Source organism: Tyto alba, unplaced genomic scaffold, assembly GCF_018691265.1.
Source record: "Tyto alba isolate M040663 unplaced genomic scaffold, T.alba_DEE_v4.0 Super-Scaffold_18, whole genome shotgun sequence".
NCBI lineage: Eukaryota > Metazoa > Chordata > Aves > Strigiformes > Tytonidae > Tyto > Tyto alba.
Window position 1 is genome coordinate 34,915,215 of NW_024881280.1, and position 19,545 is coordinate 34,934,759.

Sequence of the window (19,545 nt, forward strand, 5' to 3'; positions counted from 1 at the left end):
AGCTTGTCAAAAAGAACAGCTGATACTTGTCTTTGCTTAGAAAATTAGATCTACGTTTTATTTTTGGTAGCAAAGCAGAGGCCAATTGTAGCATAAGCATCAAACTGCTCTGCCAATTCCTTGTCTCTTCTTTGCAAACAATGCTAAGGAAAAATTCTAATTTTTCTAAGGCAACATTTAGATGTGTCCAGTATGAAAATATGGACTTTTGTTTCAAGAAGTGTAGCCAGCATAGTTACTAATGACAATAGCAAGAGTGAACAGTATTTTAGCACTGTCATATGAAATTATGCTCTGCTTTTCATATTTACTAGAAACAATGGATGAGTTCAAAGTGCCTCAACAAGATAAACAACCTCTGGTCTATCCACAAGAACTAAGCACTACAAGGAAGTTTCCAAACAACAAAGAACCCCCTATTTTTATTAGGGAGACAAAAATAGCAGCGCAGTTGAACTGAGTTGTATTGCTGCTTTCCACAGTTCATTCCTCTACTCTGATATCAGGTCAAAGTACCATTCAAATGTTGAACAGAAACAGTGTAGCTCTTGAGGTTTACAATAAAAACATTTTTGACAAAGCTCCAATGTCACGCTACCTAGAGTAGACCAGTATTTATGTTTGTGTTGAGATGTAAAGCCAAAAGCTGCCAGAAATATGTCATTTCCAATACCTACGCATATAAATAAGCCAATAATGGTCTATACTAGCAGAGATATATATCCTGAGATACATACCATACCACCTTACGCAAGCTGAAATAGCAAACTTGGCCACTTACAGGAAATGAATAGAATTCACTGGCTTCAGTAAGAGAATAAGAGAATGTTTTTGAGTGGTCTCCACACCATCTCTTTTCCCAGGCAGGCACAAAACTGAAACTTACTTTGCAGTAACTCACTGATTAGATTCAACATTTCCTTTGGAGATACTGTCGCTGTGGCTCCTGTACCTGACTTCTGAGTTTTTACTCGGCTCTTCTTCCCCATCTTCCAACTAAAATAGATTAAGAAGCAAATTGTCACCAATTACTAAAAAACAAAAGACAGTAATGATGAATGGACAAGATCTTCTGTTATTAGTCACTTTAGGAAAAAAAGAAAAAAAAAAAAAAAAAAAAAAAGAGGATGAGGAGTTGTTTCTGGCACATATATATGTGCAAGTACTATTTGCATGGCCTGAATGCAAGACAGCCATGGTGCAATCTGAAGCAGTATTTCATGTAGTTGCACAGACGGAGCTGAAATGAAACAGAAACATATGTAAGGTGGAAGTGTGGACAGGCAACCAGAAGAGAATATAGATGCACTGCCTGTGCAAGAAGAGACTGAATTAGGGAGGCCAAAGATCATCGAGAGTTGAAACTGAAGATGGATGTGAAAGGCATGAAGAAACACTTCTACAGGTACACCATCAGCAAAAGACAGATTGGGGAAAGTGTAATTCCGCTGCAAAATTGGGAAGCAACCGAGTGATGAAGGGTACAGAAAAAGTTGAGGCACCCAACACCTTAGGCATGGCCTTTACCAGCAAGGTGTGCTAGCAGGCTTCCCAGGTTTCTGCATCTACTAGCAACGCTTGAGGGAGGCGAGGATCGAGTTAAAGACTATTCAGGTAAGCTGGACCTACACAAGTATGTAGGATCAGATGGGCAATATTCAAGGTACTGAGAAAGCAAGCTGATGTCACTGGAAGGCTGCTCTAAAAATCGCCTCTGAAAAGTCATGGTGATTGCCTATGACAGGAAACAGGTAACTTACAAACAAACCAAACCCAACAGAAAAGGAAGGTGGTGGCAGAAGGGGGTAAAGGATCCAGGGAACTAGATAATGGTCCGTCTCACCTCATTCGCTGTATAAAATGTAGAGCAAGTTCTAAAGAGGAGCTATTTCCAGGCACAATGGACACGAACGTGACTGGGATCAGACAGCAGAGACTCCTAAAGGCATACCATGTACAACCGACCTGAATGGTGGACAGAAAAACTCCCTGGGCCATGAAGTTCAAAGTGTTGTGGTCAACAATTGTAAGTCTAACTGCCAGCTGGTTAAAAGTCGTATCCCTCAGTGGTCAACGGCTTCATCAGATTTGGACATAAAGCATCCTCAGCAAATTTACAGATGATATAAAACAGGGAAAGCAGCCAACATGGTGGGGGGCAGGGCCACCATTCAGAGGGACCTCAACAAACTGGAGGAAGTTGACAACAGGAACCTTATTAAGTTAAACAAGGACAAACGTAAAGTGTCCTGCATTTAGGAAGCAGAAAACCCTATACAGCATTACAGCTACAGACTGGATAGGCAGAAGTTCTGCATGAAAAAACTTGGAGACTCCAGCAGACAGCAAGTTGAACATGAGCCAGCAACGCACCCTTAAAGCAAGGGCAACTAACCACAGTTTGAGCTGCATAATCAAGAGCATAAACAGCAGGTGAAAAATAGTAATTATTCCCTTCTGCTTGTCACTGGTGAGGCCACACTTACAGCAGTGTACAGTTTTGGACCATGCAGCACAGCAGGCACTGGCAAACTGGAGCACATCCAGAGGAAGGCCATTAAACCAGTGAAAGGGCTGACACATGAGAAGGGAGTTGGGTTTGTTCAGTCTGGGAAGAAAAGGAGCCCACAACTGTCTTCACCTCTGTAATGGGAAACTGTACAAACGGTGGAGGCAGATTCTATTCAGGCAAGCACAGCGAAAGGTCAACAGGCAACAGTCACATGATGCTGCAAGGGAAATTCAAAATAGATATAAGGAAACTACTCACCATGAGAGTGGTTGGGCACTAGAACAAGGTGGAGATTTAACAGTATCTCCAAGCAACCTTGGAGAATTTAAAAATTTGACTCAGCAAGGTCCTAAGCAACCCAATTTAACTTTGAAGGTAAAGCAGAAAATTGAGCCCCTCAATTTCCAGAGGTCCCTTCCCATTTACATTTCCCTGTGATTCTGCCTTTTACTGCAACTGATGTTTCCAAATCTATATGGGCTGCCTACGTAGTCTATATGGTATATAATATCTTCCTATACAATATAGAAGCTTTACGTCCAGTTACTTCACAGTGCCCCTCTCACTGCCAGACACGTTCAGGTAACTTTAGTCATCTGACAGACTTCAACTGCCCGTGTCATCAAGATCACGGCAGCCATAGCAGCTTTAAGCTATCATACACTGCATAAAAAGTAAAATCCATAAAAATACTAACTTTGGGTGATCAGGAAGCAAATTAAGGTTAACAGTGCTAACTTATTAACTCAAAATTAAGAGGAGCTCCAAACTGACTGAAAAGAGAACACCTTGTAACAAAAGGGAAAAAAAAAAAATCTAAGGCAAAACTATAAGGTGTTTTCAAAAAGGATGGCAAACAAACCAAATTCTTTCATCTTCCAACCCTAAACAGTGCAAAGAACAAGACTGTCCCTGAATGCATGAATACTGAAGTCCTGGGGCATAACCCACTCCTCAGGTTTTAGTGCTCTCGAGCAGATACCAGAGGCTCAAACAACCCATCTGCGCCGCTTAATTTTATCAGTCCCCCTTGAGTCGCGTACCCCACTTTCCCAGCACAGCTTCTGCCATGGAAAACCCTCACATGCGGGCTGGTAAGGGAAGATCCCACAGATTTAATGTAATCACACTGGCTGGTCACACCCCTTGAAGTCTCTAAATTAACACCGGACATCCTCTTGGAAGACACTGCTCTACCACAAGCAATTACATTTGATACAAGATTTGTTAACATTTTTTAGCTTGTGTGAAACAGGGAGTAACACTCATTATGATATCCATGCTGAATTTATAACAGCACAAATTGGAAATAGGGTCAATATAAATGGCCAACCTGCCATAATACTGTGTAAGACACAGCCATAGAAGAACAATACCAACAAAAAAAGAACTTAGAAAAGTTTATTTTCGTGATCTTCCCATTATACAATTCTGTCCCCCCCCTTTATAATGCTCTCATACTTGTAAAAAGATAAACAGAGTTCTTGGTACAGGAGGCCACCTTCATGAAGACCTTGTTTGCATACCACCTATTTTCATGAGTGTTCCCCTCTCCCATATGCCATCCTGTTACATTTATTTAGAACTTTCTGTTCTTAAGAGAAATCAAGTCAGATGGGTCTGTAATAGATCCAACAGCAGGTTTGGGAACAGAGTCCAAAATCTTGAGTGCAAGAACAATGCAGTTCTGTGTTGATTCATACAATTGGTTTTCTACATTCCCTCTAAGCACGCTCCTCTGTATCTTTATAATCATCAGAAGATTAACACGCTCACACAGTGTATTCCGTGTTACAAGTTAGAAATTATGATGACCTAAAATTTATATCAACTAAGACGCTCATAAATATTAAGATAATTAAGTTGAACAACTGAAATTATTTTGAGGGATTTTGGTTTCCCATTTCTAAGAGCAAAGTATGTTTATCAACCAATAAATTGAGGAAAAGTAGTCTAAGTAAGTGTTCTGTATACCCAATTACCAAAATACTGTGGGCTTTTTTTCTTTTAAGTTGTATTAAGAGGAGAAATCTGCTTGGAATATAAACATCCATTGGTAGATCTTATGAGAAGAAAAAACCCAAAGACAACTGTGCCCATATACATGAAGACATTAAAATTGCCACCATACAATCAGAACAATGATATACATGAAGCTGTATAAATATGGTGCATGGTTAAGACTACATTTTTAATTTTTACCTGTATGAAACGTGTTAGTAGTGAGAGCCTATTTTTGCGGTGAAAGCATTGACAGGAGTCATGTCTAAAGATAAAGCTGATTTTAGAGTGTGTGAACTTCAGCTTCCCACATATAACAAAAAGAAAATTTGAACAATGCTAAATATTTGCGTTACTATCATGGGTAAATATTGTTTTACAGGCAAAAAAAAATAATCTCTAGATGAAATCTGATCTATGCAAGTAAGAATTTCAAGGCTAACAGAAGATCTTTTTCAACTCCTACTGTTCAGATAGCATGTAGCAAAGGTAACGTAGGAAAAAAACAAGTTCTGTGAACACAACTCATTAGACTGATGGCACTGTAATCAGAAATGCATTTTTTCAGTAGGATGCTACCAGTATACAAACACAAAATAAATATTGTAAATATATTCACTCTCTCTTTTGATGCATGTATCTTGTCTAAACTATTGCTTCTTCATCATCAGAAATTCTATAGAGAAAATATTCTGCAAGCGTGATTAAATCATCAAGTCTATCTCACACAAAAAAGCAAGACTAGCAGACTGATATCTTGAGATATCTTGTTATGGAAGTATTTTCTTTAAAGGAATCATCTGTCTTAATCAAAACTGTACTTTTTTATCTAATTCTCAATCAGAAAAATAGGTCTCTATTTCCTACATTGCTTATCTCCATTCACTGCTCAGTTACATGAAACAGATATAACTATTTAAAATCTGACAGATGTATTGTTTAAGTAAAAGCTGTAATTTGAGAGGAATTGCTCCTATACATGGTTGTCCAGAAAACATATTCCAAATACCAACCTAGCAGAACAGCCTCATATAAAAACATATATCACATAATATATTTTATATAATATATAAAAATAGATTATGAAACTTTTTTCAAAATTTCTGAGAACTAACATACAATTTATAATCTGATTTCACACATGGCAAAAAAAACAGTTTAGTTGAGCAATGCTTTCTGCCGTATTTAACCAGCAAATGATGGGTTATGCTGATACCATGAGATCCAATATGGAGAAAGTGTGGTTCCTCTGAAATTACTTTCTGTAATTAAAATTACATTAATAAAATTACAGTTCATGAAGCAGATTTTAGATTTAGATTTCAATTCTACCGAATTCTCTGAAATTCCAACCAGATTTGTAACTTCAGAAAAGATGGGTTTTCTTAATTTGAAATAAAATTTCAGATATGAAGCATCTTTTTTGCAAGTGACTAAAGCTATTGTTTAGAAAGAAATAAAGTACGAGCCTACTTCTCAACACAGCAGAGAAAAGACAGGCTGTTTATCAGTACACGCATAACAACAGAAGCAGCAATATAAAATATAGCTGCATGACATGCAGAGAAAAACAAAACAAAACAAATCCTTCAGTATGAGTTGAACTGCAGACTTCGTAAATCTCTGAAGAAGCAGCAATACACATTTCAGTGGAAAAGTGGTTTGGACTTTTGGTTTTTGCAAGTTTGCTTTTCTGGTTGTCTTCTGGTGAATATTTTTTAAGTACTATGCCATGTTTCCTTTCAAGTGAATGTTGTTGAAAATTCTGCAAAGCATTCTGCAAAGAGAGAGTACGCTGACAGCAATGATGAATAAGCTTGGTAACACACAACACAGCCACATTTCCAAATATAGTGTATCAGCTGGCTTGGCAAAAAGAATCATGCCAAAACTGGCAGCGAAGGATGTAAATGATCCATCTCCCCCCTCTAATCCTGCTATCAGAGAGCAGTTGTGTTGTGTTAGACTTTGAACCTGTTTCTGCATCACACACAAATAATATTTTAATGAGCTGTAAAATATTCCCCCCCTTGCCTTACAGCTTTCAAAAGTGAGCACGTTCACCTAACAGCTTTAGAAGGTAACCATGAGAAGTCCCAAAAAATCCCCAGAGTACTAAAGAATTGCCACTAAGTTTGTGTTTGTTTTGTTTTGAAAAAAACATGACTGCTTAAGCATTTTATTTAAGAAAAGTAATACTTAGAGTATTAGAGAATTTGACCACATCACAGGACCACATTTCCTTATGGAAGCAATGCCAAGCTTGGATGATAAAAATATGGATCTTTCCAAACAATACTTCAGAAAGAAATAATCCAATTAATCATTAACAACTCCCCACCCCCTCTCAGCTTCTCACATTCACATGACCACCAAGAAGTTCATTGCAGCACTACACAGAGCTGCAGTTAAGTTTGATAGAAAAAAAAAAAAAAAAAAAGCACTAAAAAGATACCTACCTCTCACTCTTTGGGTAAAAATACAAGCTTGCAACCTTTGTTACAAAACTGTGAATATAATCATTATGCTAAGCAAACATCATATTCATTTTTAAGTATTTAACTGTGTTAAAGAACACATCCTACACGATGCAGGATATACGAAGTCTGATTTCTTCTGGATGCGCATCTCTCTCTTACACCCGCCTTTTCCAATGCTCCCAGAATCCATGCAGTGCTCTCAGTTACTCTCCTCATCTCTGCCAGGACTCCACACCACTTGCAGTTCCCTCCCCACATGACCTTACTAGCTGGGCAGCACCTTCTTTTGCAGGTTTTGATGTAACTGCGAGAGTTGGGCAAAAACATCAGCACACACACTGACTGACCAACAAACAGGCCAAGCAGACAAACTATCCTCAGCACAGCTTTTCCTCTAGTGAGTGGACCAACTTACATTTGAGTACTCCCAATCCATTAAAATTGATTAAAAACATTCAGTGAGTTGATGGGTGAAGCAGGAAGAACTGACCAGCAGACAGAACTGACATGCTCCTTATTTTCTTCAGCTACTGCTTTTTACTTTACAGAGTAGTAAGCCAACTACCCACAAATTTGCTGAGCTTTTACAATAACCACCAAGCCAGGAATTCCCACAGCAAGAGTTATCTGTCCAAGCTCAACTTTGCTTCAAGGACCCAGTATATTTCCAATGCAGCATCTTAACATTGTACCTTCTTTAATTCAGATCCCTGTAGATGCTAATTACATTATGTTCTCATTACATAATGGTTCCCACCCCACGCATCTTCTTGGCATATACTAGCACAGAAGGTGAGGAGTGCAGATCTAGAATCAGTATTAGAAGGACAGATACAGGTCGGCAAGGGCAGACAAGGAGAAGATGAGGGAATTCTCAAGCCACGCCAAGAGCAAGGAGAGGTGAGTACAGTAGGTGGCTGTGGGATATGTTCCCTGGCTGCATCGAGAGGGAGGACAGATGAGTAGGATGCACACAAACCAAGCTTGCAATTTTTTTTTTTTTTTTTCTTCAGTTTGATCGCCTAGACTAAGTCATTTCACCCTCTACTTCAGAGAGTGAAGTGTATCATCTCTTCTATCAACATACGTCAAGCAGCCAGGGTCTTAAGGGACAAGGTCAATGCTTATAGGCAACTGACAGGAGTGCTCTGATCTGTATGTAGGAGAATACAATTTTACACTTGATATGACCAGCTTTACAAGGAATGTGATCTTTTGCTTCCACCGATCAAGTTCTTTTTCCTCCTAAACTTGAATCTTATGACTGAGGGTAAAAAGATAAATACATTTTATAGCAAATAGAAAGCATGAAATCAAGAAGTGTAAGAACAGTGTGGGTGGAGGAAGAGATCTGTGATCTTTAAGAAAAATTCAGCTTATACATTTACAATGAACACTATGTTTGCTTGTGAAAACCACCTACATCATGTCACTTGGAAACCACATTAACACTCTCATCACTCCTAAGATATTAATCTAGATGTTCCCACTAAATAAATGACTAACTAGTCACTGATTCAACCCCTTTCCCCCCAGCATTCAATCTCTCACTGTTGCTGTACGCCACCCCTTCCCCTCCTGCTGCTAATTCTCCTCTCCCATCACTTCACTTTCCTTTTTCTTGCATGTCTTCATTTCCTCTATAAACTTGCCTCAAAAGCTCTACTAAATACAACGTGATCACAGTTCACTGTGTTTGCATACTTTCTTTCTCCAGCATGTTTCTGTTTTTCTGAGTTATAAGCTCTTTTGGGAGTGGGACCTCCTGTGATTATAGAGCACTTATAACAAGGCAGCCTTTTTTTTTTTTAATTTATTTTTTATTTTAAACAGGATCTGAAGTATTGCCTGTGACTGATGACAATGCTGACACAAATGATCTACAGAAAACAGTAATAAGATTAATGATAGAAAAGACCATACTGTTTCAATTTAGGATTGCATTCCACTTAAAATATGGTGTAAATTTATGTTTCCCAAGAACTCCCTTAGCCATAACCCACACTATCTTTCTTTAAGAGCTAGCTTTGATACACTTGCTCCTTGTGGCAAGGTGCTGTACTCGGAATTGGTCCGATGCACAGCTCAGCTAATAGAGAGTGCCTCATGTAGTAGCTTCCCTTCCTCATGAGGCTGTGAAGTTACCCAGGTCAGCTTCTCCTACTTCATACAGAATTCCGGTTTTATTTTCCTTTCAAAGACCTGGTTTAGCCACACGACCCATTTGTAATGGGACTCTGCACATTTCCTCTCTCAGGTAAATGAAACACATTGTCCCTGTCACTTCTTAACAAGAACAGACTTCCTGAGGTAAGCTCTCTGCGAATCTCATGTTTTCTGATTCATGTATTTCTACTGACACCTTTTCTCTTCTTTCAGAATCAGCTAGCAGATGGATTTTATCCCCCTTCAGGAGGTAGGTACCTTTTACCTCTGTCTCTACTCTCTGGGCTACTTGCTTCTCCCAAATACCTATTTCCTTCAAGAAATCTACTAAGCCAGTGGAGGTAAGCTTCAGTGTTCCTTAAAATAGGCACAATACCATATAATCTAAAATGAATGGATTAAGAATAAGTTCTCAAACACTGCATGAGTGAAAACAACCAGGAGAAAAAAAGAAGACCAATACTGAAAATGTTTCTCAAGTTTTCTCTATTGAAAATAACTTACTGGCAAAAAAATAAATAAAAATCACTAGACACATATGCCTTTATTCTTAATGCCTCCAAATGTATGCCTTATTTCTCTTCCTACAGGATGTGTTTGAGTACAGTTACAGTATACATATTTGTCACTACTTTAAAAACAGTTAATGTCAACTAAGTACATCAAAAAATATTGTGAGATAATATTTTCACCTTTGTACTTACACAGAAAAATCCATTTCATGCAAAGCATCTGTTTTCCAACAAGATCCTACTTCTACTTAATTCTACGGCTGGGCTGTTTACTAAGGGATAAGACAGTCACACGATTGACCTGTGTTTCAATAAACCCAGATGTAAAATACATTTTGATTGTTTGTGAGAACACTGCTTATATGTTTTACGCTGGAACATGTTTACTATGACTGTGTAATCCAAAAAGCAACCCCCTGAACACATACAACAAACTTTCAAATGGTTCAGTCCACAAAAGGAATGAGATCAGTTGTTAAGAGCTACCCTCCTAAATAGGAAAATTTCCTCAAATTGTAAAACCGTCAATACAGAAATGTTAATACTGCCCCATATCTTGATTAGTCAGTATGTCATAGCTAAGCAAGACTTATAGTTAGAAAGTTAGTTTGGCTTTACCTATTATTCTGCATATATACATTGGAAATAACATATTATACAATGTTACATTTCAAATGTTCATATGCTGACATGAACTAGTCACTACATGCTACCTTTGTCTGTACTTAAATTGATTTGTAAAGATGAAAAATTCCATAAATTTCAAAAATAGCTCCTGTGATGGCTTAACACACCTTGTTCTATTTCTCATCGTAATGTGCCAACTATGCTCAAAATCGGTTTAGTGCATCATTTCAGACAGTGACTTCCTGAACCATGCTAGTATGCTCAGTGTACGTACTTCACAGAGTAAATACAGGATAGTCACTAAAACTACTTTATAGAAACCTTAATATCAGCAGTGACTTACGCGAGCAAGAAGTAGGACCTTTTGTCACCGTTTCCTGTATTTTGCTTAGAGACAGACTAAGTGACAACAGTAAGAAAATCAGTCACTGCTGATGACTATGAAGGCATGAGTAAGAGTTAAAACACAGCAACACTATGTGCAACAAACCAGTATAGCACTCATGGCCACAAAATGAACAGCTGAGAGCAGAAGTTCAGTCCCCGTTCAAGACAGCTGATGTGCTTTGAAATTTTGACAAAGCCTTGGATGCGACTAAAAACTTTAGGATGATGGTATCTAAGCATACATCATTTCAATGGGAATTGGTTTTTTATCCCAAAATGTACATTTCACGAGTAAGCCCTCCCTGCAACTGCTTTATAGTCACTAAGAAACATAATTTAAACTACCAAAAGAGAGGCAGCACCTCCTTAAAGGGGTGGAAGAACTTCTTCTTAGAAGTAGTTAACCCACTCCTCCATGTGTTACTGGGGGGGAAAAAAAAAAAAAAAAAAAAGCGTGTGTGTAGCATCAGATACATATTTTGTATGTAAATTCTCTAGGATGCACAGAAAAGATGAGATGCATATTAGATATATATCACTATATATTACCGCATCAGCTTCACTTAACAGGTAGAGCAGAAGAAACAGCCTGGCCGAATAGCAAAAATAATTCTTGGGTATCATTGCACAGACTATTTTTTTTTAAGTCCTTTTTTAATTGTATTATAGTCAATGGCATAAATAATACAAAACTAGGCAATAACATATATTCCAATTAACTGGACTGTCTCCAAGGAAGAGATTTAAAACTGAACATGCTTAATGCCAAGGACTACTGTTTAATTGCAACAATAATTCCACCTAAGTGGAATGCCCTCAAGCAACCTCATAGCAATTGGGCCCACGATTATTTCTATGCACTGAAAAATTCTCCTATCTGTTCTGTTTATTTTTTGTCTTAACACCTTTGCCTACCCTCTGCTTTCTACACATATTTGCATCTCCAGTGTGATTTACTATTGCCTGTTAGGCTGCTCCTTTCCAGTCGGATAATTATGGAGGGCCATCATACTGACAGCCCGCATCTCCAATCTCAGCATCAGCAGCAGATCCTCTAAAAGCGATGGTCACAGTCCCTGGGCCCTTCTAGTGTAACTAATCCACATGTTGAAGTTTCTCCTCCAAGCAGCTGGGTAATACAGATGTAACTGTACATCAGATACACCATGTCCCTTCATTCAAACGGACTTCCTACCCACACAGTCTGTATGCAATACATACATGAAGTGACAAAAAACATCTTGCAAATCTCTCTAACAAAAAGGAGGAAATGAAAACAAATTTCTACAAGCTTTAAGACCTGTTCTAGGCTATGTGGCAGCATATATGATTCTTGCCCTCAAAACGAGGTTTATTATACATTCATGTCTTGTAACAACTTAAATTGGCTGAATGTTTCAGTACCACTGCTGGAACCAAAAAACGCTTAAGGACCTATATTTGGACACTGAATTGACACTACCCAGTATGCACAATTAAATTGTGCTTGAAGTTATAAATATCTGAATTCAGCTACAGTTTTGTGTTGTTTCCTGGAATACCCTGTCCTTACAGAAAAGAATCGAAGCAGTTTTAAAATAACTGCTGTATTTTTCTCCAGCTAAGAGTGAAGCACAGCTGTTCCATCAAGCTTCTGCCCGAAGCACGTTAACTCCCTGAAGGTGTGGTCAGAGATGGTACTGCTGGCACTTCACCCCAACCAGCAGTGCTTAGGATCACCATCAGATCACAATGAACAAAACAGACCCGAATGGTACAGAAGTGTCTATTCAATGCATAATCAATGCCAAGGGCTTCCAGGATGTGGTCAGAAACCTCAGTACAAACTGGTATGAACAGGGAAAAGATAACAGTATGGAGAATTCTAGTGGGTATTTGTGTGCCTTTCCTAACCTTTCTAGGACACATGGCAATATCAACGCCAGTTAAAGTGCTTGCTGTTAAAGGATGTTGTGTGCCTTGTACAATTCTGAAAGACATCAGACAGCTCGTGTTGAAAGAGGAGTGAGTTCATGGTTGTAGGGAAGAAAAAAGAAGTTTGGAGTAGCACTCCAGCACTGTGAGAGTGTGCTGCATTTTTTCACACCCCGCTAGCACACCTGCCTGCATTCCTGCTGTGGATGTGGAGTGACATCACCTAGCTGTATATATAAAAAAGAAAAATCTCTGGTCATTCTTGGAACTAATGAATCGGCATTACTATCATTCATTCCATATGTATCCATGTGAAGTTTAAGGAAAATTGAGCTCTGTTACACAGTAAGGTCATGTAATGGTTGCCAACATATAAATTGTAGCAGTGCACAGATTTACGGCAACGCAAGTGATAAAAAGAGTAACTCCAGAGTATTTCTTAATAGCTCAAAGGAAAACTTTCCCAGTAAAATTATTACAGACCTGCCCTGTAGCAGGTGCTAATGATTAGGGGCTTTTTTTTTTTTGCTGGGGAACCCTCACTGAAGAGATCACAGCCCTCAAGCCTGGTTACAATTACACTTCAATATACTGTAATTATAGTGACCTTGGAAAACACCCATGGCAGACCAAGCATTCTAAATCCCCAAAAAATATTATTTTCTGAGTTTGGAGAGGAATTTCTGACAACATTTAAGTGCTATGCATGCTGTAAAAAAAGAATTTAAGAAGCTTCTGCTATGAATGCCTGATAAGCGATGTAATTGAGGGCTCAAAAACAGTTGGAAAACTTTCCAAACCCACTCACTTTAAACCCACTCCCTACCTAGTGGCTAAAATGGTGACTATTCTGGAAAGCGTGACTAGAAGTTTCAGGAAAAATACTGGCAGCGTTCTGCTCTTTTTATTCTAGACTTTGAAAATGAAGGAGGAGGTTCCTCCAAGCCCCTTTTTCTCTTCTGGCATTCACAGCTGGCAACTTGAGTCCTTAAGAGTCTCCTCCATGTTTACTCAAACCAGTGACACTGAAGTGGTATCAAGTAAGAAATGCATTTACTGGGCTGTCAGGAACAAGAAAGATGCAGCAATATTAAGAATTACTTGGCTTCACCCCTGAGCTTTCAGATGTTTGGTAAAGCAATAACCAAAAAACATACAGACCACAAGGCACTGTAAACTGCCATCAGCTTCTCAGAATTTTAATCCTTGCAATTCAGAACAACTATGTTAGAACTACTTGATAGCACTTCCTTTTATTTTTTCCTATGTTTGTGGGTGACGAAACAGACCAAAGCAGAAATATTTTGAACAATTATTTTAGCACACACATCAGCGTACATGCATTGCCCCCCCCAGTCCCAGAAGACATTCAGAAAGGGCACACCGCTTTCTGAACAAAGGCCTCTTCTCTGTATTAAGGGAGAATGATTGAACAGCATCTTTCCCCAAGGTAACTGCCTCAAGTATACTGATGCACTGTTAACATGCCTGCTGAAAATCAGTTCTCCTACCCTGCCTTATTTTGATGCAAACCACTAGCCATGTCACCAACTTACCCATCTGACCCCAGGCAGGCCATGCACCAAAATCCAGAGTAGGCTGTTGAGCAGACCCTGCAAGCAATATTCCAAAGTGTTCAGGTAAGGAGCTGCAACTATTTCTATAGTACCCCTACAAACCCCTAAGAAATCTGGGAATCTCTCGCCTCAGGCTCTTCTGAACTGAGAATTCAGTGTTCTTATTTCCAACTACCTTCATTCCTGTTTTCCTGAGGCTATTTCATTCCTGCACAGCCAGCATAAATAACCCACTTTTCTCATATTCCAATGGTGTGGACTTTCAGCAGTCCCAGGCCACTGCAGATCCAGCACCTTTCAATCTCCTCTTAGACCTGCGTGGGCTCCTGTGCTGTAGCAAGGAGCCACAGCTCAAGCAGCAGCTTGAAAGCCCGCTGCCATGGCTAGAGCCCCATCTCCTTCACCAGGAATGCTGCTATTTCTCCTTCTCTGGAAAAGGACTGTGAACTGGACATGGCATTAACGAGCAAGCCACATCTGAAATGCTTGCAAGATGAAATTTCTATTCATCAGCCCAGAAGAAAAATTTGTTCCTACCTAATATAATCTCAAGAACAAGAAAAAAAGCAGCAGAATGAATATTGACATGAGTGGCTGGTACTGTTAATATTCTGCTTCCCAGTTCTTGTAGCTGTGTTTCCTGCTTTCACAAATAGAACCACTATTTACTAGTCTGACAACTTTCTAGACAGAGAGATGAATTCCACTATGACCAATTCTTCCCTACAGAACACAAGGACAGAAATGAATACGAATACCACGACTGTTATCATAGAGAAGCCGCTCTTGACATCTTGCTGCAGGTGATATTGGTAAATCTTCATCCACCAGAGAAAAATGCATTCTGGGAACCGCAGTACTTTCCCAAACCAGGCTGCTCATCTCCTGTGCCTTAGGCCAATGTGTCGCGTACTGTCAGGGCAGAAGTCTGCAGAAATGTGCTCAAATCAGCTTTTTGTTATTAACCTGATCTGACATTTCAGAGTTTTCGGGAAAAGATAAAGTTGTATCTTTACAGAAGGTAAAATGTTCCTCAAAGTCACACATAATTTTGCTTTCTTCAAGTACAACAGCAAAACCCTGGTAAAACAAATTAAAGCTGCACCACTACACTAACTTCTCACCTTCAAAGTAGGCATACACTGTACCTTTAAGACTATGACCTTTGTTTACTAGAGTTTGCAAGTTTTTGGCTGTTCATATCATTTTGTGAAACTCTGCACTATACCTCCAAACCACTTGCAGAGACCAACTACAAGACACCACAAAATAAAGGCAGCAGTTATCACATTAGGCTATTGTTTCATTTTAGTCTTCCAAATACTCAAACTCAAAGTGCAATGGGACAGTTTTTTATATTCAGGCACTGATTCAAAGATTTAATAAGCCAGAGAAACAGGCTGTACAAGCCAGGCATCCTGCAGTGACAGAATGAAATCACAACATTATCTGTCATTGTCCTGAAAGCAGGAATTCTATTTTTTAATAGAGCACTGAGAAATGCAAAAATTGTAATTTCATGAGCCCTTATAGAGCTTACTATTATTCGCAAGTATCAGCTGGGAACAAAGTGAGAAACAACTGCTTGAATGCTGACTTTAAAAAAAAAGAGGCAGAGAGCAGATACCAATCTGAATCTGACAACTACATGAAAACCCAACAGTCATTTTCTGCAACTCTAAGCTCTACAGTTATATCGGCTTCTTCACTGTATCAGCACACAAAGCCTCTCAATTTGGTCTGACAACATCCATTTTACTTGCTCCTGACTGACAGAATCAGGTGTGGCATGCTCCAGAGGGAATGGATGCTTCTCTATTTTAAGGAGAGTTAATATATTAATATGCTACCAATGCAACTCTGCTTAGCAAAGTGGAAGATTAAATGTTGTTGCGGGTCATCCAAATTAGCCAGCCATTTTTCCTTCTTCCCCGGCCAACCCTTGCTACTTTCTGCAAGTCTAAAAATACTATTCCAGCAAGCAGAGTTCCTCGAGGAAAGAAATTCATCCATACACAGCTCAGTTTCCTGCTGAGACCTACTTTATTTGGAGAAGGCAGCTTCCAAAGAAAAGATTATCCAGTTGTGAGATGAGGTACATATACGACAGCTTCCAAATATTAAGACATACCAGGAATATCAAACCCGGGCAGTATTACCCTCCACAGTGAGCGCTAGTAGTTACAGAATTGCTGCTGGTTTAGAGAGGTTAGGGACGGAGTACCACAAAAAGACTGTTAAGATGTATCAGTCCCATCAAGTTCCTGAATCCTAGCATCGCTAGCCATGCCACCTGGAAGCTCACAAACCACCCAGATGCCACAGCCTGTACAAGGCAATGGAGCACTGACGCAGAAGGTTGTAAGACTGTTTTGAAAAGTCAGTTTTGTTTACATAAAAAAAAAAAAAAAAAAAAAAAACCTAACCAAACACCAACCAACCAACCAAAAAAACAACACAAACCCAAACCACCTAAAAACTAGACAAATGGGTCACAAGCTTTTCCTACATCAGTAGCTATTTCCTAGTAACATGTTCAACAAAGACCTATGCAGATGGATTAAAGAAATGCTTTTGTATCAAGGGTTCAATTGGTAGAACTTAACAAAACAACCTGTAAATAGGTGCAGGGCATCAGCAAAGACTGGAAGATCTGAACATTTCATCACTGGTTTTGAAGAGGCAGCCCAACTTTGTGAAAATCGACATGACCCTCTATTGCATTCCATCAATAGTCAACGAAAGAACGTATATTGGCGACAATTCATAATATCTCATTGAAGGTGTAGAAAACCAATTTTAAAAAGAGAATAAGGTATAATGTCTATCAAAGCAGTAAAACAGAACTGTTTTGACAAACACTGAAATTCTGCCTATACAGGTATCAAAAATATAACAAAAATCATTCATATGCCTAAAGTTGCCTTTAGATGGAAGTTTTCAAAATGAAAAATCATAGCCTGTTGTATTTATAAAAAATAAAATGTTGCATCAAATGTTCCAACAAAACTTATATAGCTTCCTAGTACCAGAGATTTGGTACAAGAGGATAACTTGATATTTGCTAACATGGGCATCTGGTTTTGGTTTCACAGAATATGCTCTAGTGGCATACTACTTTCATCTCTTCTAAGAGCATGCAATTGAAAACTGAAGGAATGAAAGTCATCCTGCTACTACTCCAGCATTTTTAAGACTTGTAAAGAGGCGAGACTTTCAATGATCACTTCCTCCACTCCAGCATTTTTAAGACTTGTAAAGAGGCGAGACTTTCAATGATCACTTCCTCCAAGCTCAGGAACAGTCCATCCCTATGTGCAGGATGTTAAGCAAAGGTGGCAGGAGGCCTGCATGAATGAACAAGATGCTCCTGATAAAACTCAAAGAAAGTAATGGAAGCAGTGGAAGTGGGGCCAAGTGACCCAAGAGGAATCTAGACACTGTTTGAGCATGCAGAGATAGGGTTAGTAAAGCCAAAACCCGTATGGAGTTGAACCTGGCAAGGGACATGAAGTACAACAAGGCAGTAGGAATGGCCTCTATAGGTGCATCGAGAACTAAAGGAAGGTAAGACTAGGCAAGGTGCGAGCCTGCTGCTGAATGGGACAGGGGACCTGGTGACAGAGGGCACAGGAAAAGACTTTGGTACTCTATGCTTTCTTCACTGATAAGACCTGCCTCTGGGAATCCCAGACCCTGAGATCAGGTATAAGGAAGCCCTATCCTCGGTGAAAGAGGATTAGGAGAATAAATATTTAAACAAACTTCAAAAAAATAATCTCACAGAATCTCATATTGGAAGGGACTGCTGGATGTCAACCTGTCCATACCCCCTGCTCAAGCAGGGCCACCTGAAGCCAGCTGTCCAGGACCATGTCCAAATGGCTTTTGATATTTCAAAGAATGGACACTCAATTCACCAGTCAGCGCTCAGTCACCTTCACAGTAAAAAAGTGTTTCCTGATGTTCAGAGGGAACCTCCTCTCTTTTAGTTTGTGCCTGTTGCTTCTTGTCCTGTCACTGGACACCAATAAGAACCTAGATCCAGATTCTTTATGCCCTTCCTTCAGATATTTACACACACTGAGGAAATCTTACTGAGCCTTCTTTTCTCTAGGCTGAACAGTCCTAGCCCTCTCAGCCTTTCTTCACATGAAGAAAGTCCCTTAATCATCTTAGTGGCCCTCACTGGACTGTCTCCAGTAGCTCCCCCTCTTGTACTGGGGAGCCCAGAACTGGACACAGTACTCCAGGTGTGGCCTCACCAGTTCTGAATGGAGGGAAGCTGTTGAAGCAAGTAAATCTTGGAAACCATTCCCAAACATAATAAGGGCGAGGTGATTAGGAATAGTCAGCATGGATTTATGAAGAGGAAGTTGCACTTGACCAAACTTGTAACCTTGATGGGAGAGCAGTGGATGCTGTTCATCTCTAATAAGGCTTTTGATACTATCTACTGTCACATCCTCACAGACAAACGGACGAAGTACCAACTAAACGGACAGTGAGATGGACTGAAAACTGTCTGCACTGCTGTGTTCAAGAGGTTGTGATGAATGGCATGAAGTCCAGCTGGAGGCCAGTCACAGTGGTGTACCCCAGGGAATAATACTGGGAACAACATTGTTTACCATCTTCACTGATGACCTTGCCAATGGGACAGAGTATACATACAGATTCACAAATTATCTAACTGCAGACACCGTTCACTCAAATTACCTAGAAGCAAATCTGCAAAACTAGATCCTTCAGAAGTCCTTGTCAGAAATATTGCAATACAAAAGTTCTTAAACCCCAAAACTCTTTTTCCCAGTACTTGAAGTTATTATATGGCTACATCTATAAAAACTTTGTCATCAAGTAAAGATAACCAAATGGCTCTAAGAATGGCCACAAAGACAATTAATCCAAACCCCCAGAAGGCCTGGCAGGGGCAGGAGACAGCCTGCACCTCATGCTCGGCCGCCACCATTACCTTCCTGCAAAGTAACTGATATCTCCTTAAATTATCATCAGTATGGGCACACTGAGCAAGACCCAGCATATGGGAGGTACTGGACCATTAATGCGGGTTCCATGGGAGTGGAAACCCACACCTTACATCATCTTCCCACTCCACTAAAACAATACCGTGTGAAAACTTTGGGTGCTAGGGCTATAAAGCATTAAAGACAAAGGAAGATTCTGCTATTTCTATTAACTACTTGTTAACAAATACAGGCAGCACTTGCAAAGTAAGAGACTTAGTTTTATTGAAAGTTGCATAATTGCACCACTGTATATTATATCCTAAAAATACATACAAATCTATATAAAAAGCAAAACCTAAAAATTGATCCATATGCAAAAGGATAGAATCAGACTGCTAA

At 39.4% G+C, this 19,545-nt stretch overlaps 1 protein-coding gene across 1 annotated transcript in view; it reads right to left on the minus strand.

Moving 5' to 3' along the window:
* SETD3 (SET domain containing 3, actin histidine methyltransferase) overlaps positions 1-19,545 on the minus strand; it is a 62,553-nt gene that overhangs the window by 38,294 nt on the left and 4,714 nt on the right. Inside the window, exon 2 of the mRNA XM_032988999.2 lies at positions 887-996. Coding sequence (XP_032844890.1) covers positions 887-989 — 103 coding nt within the window. The 5' untranslated portion in view covers positions 990-996. The remainder of the gene's footprint in view (positions 1-886; positions 997-19,545) is intronic.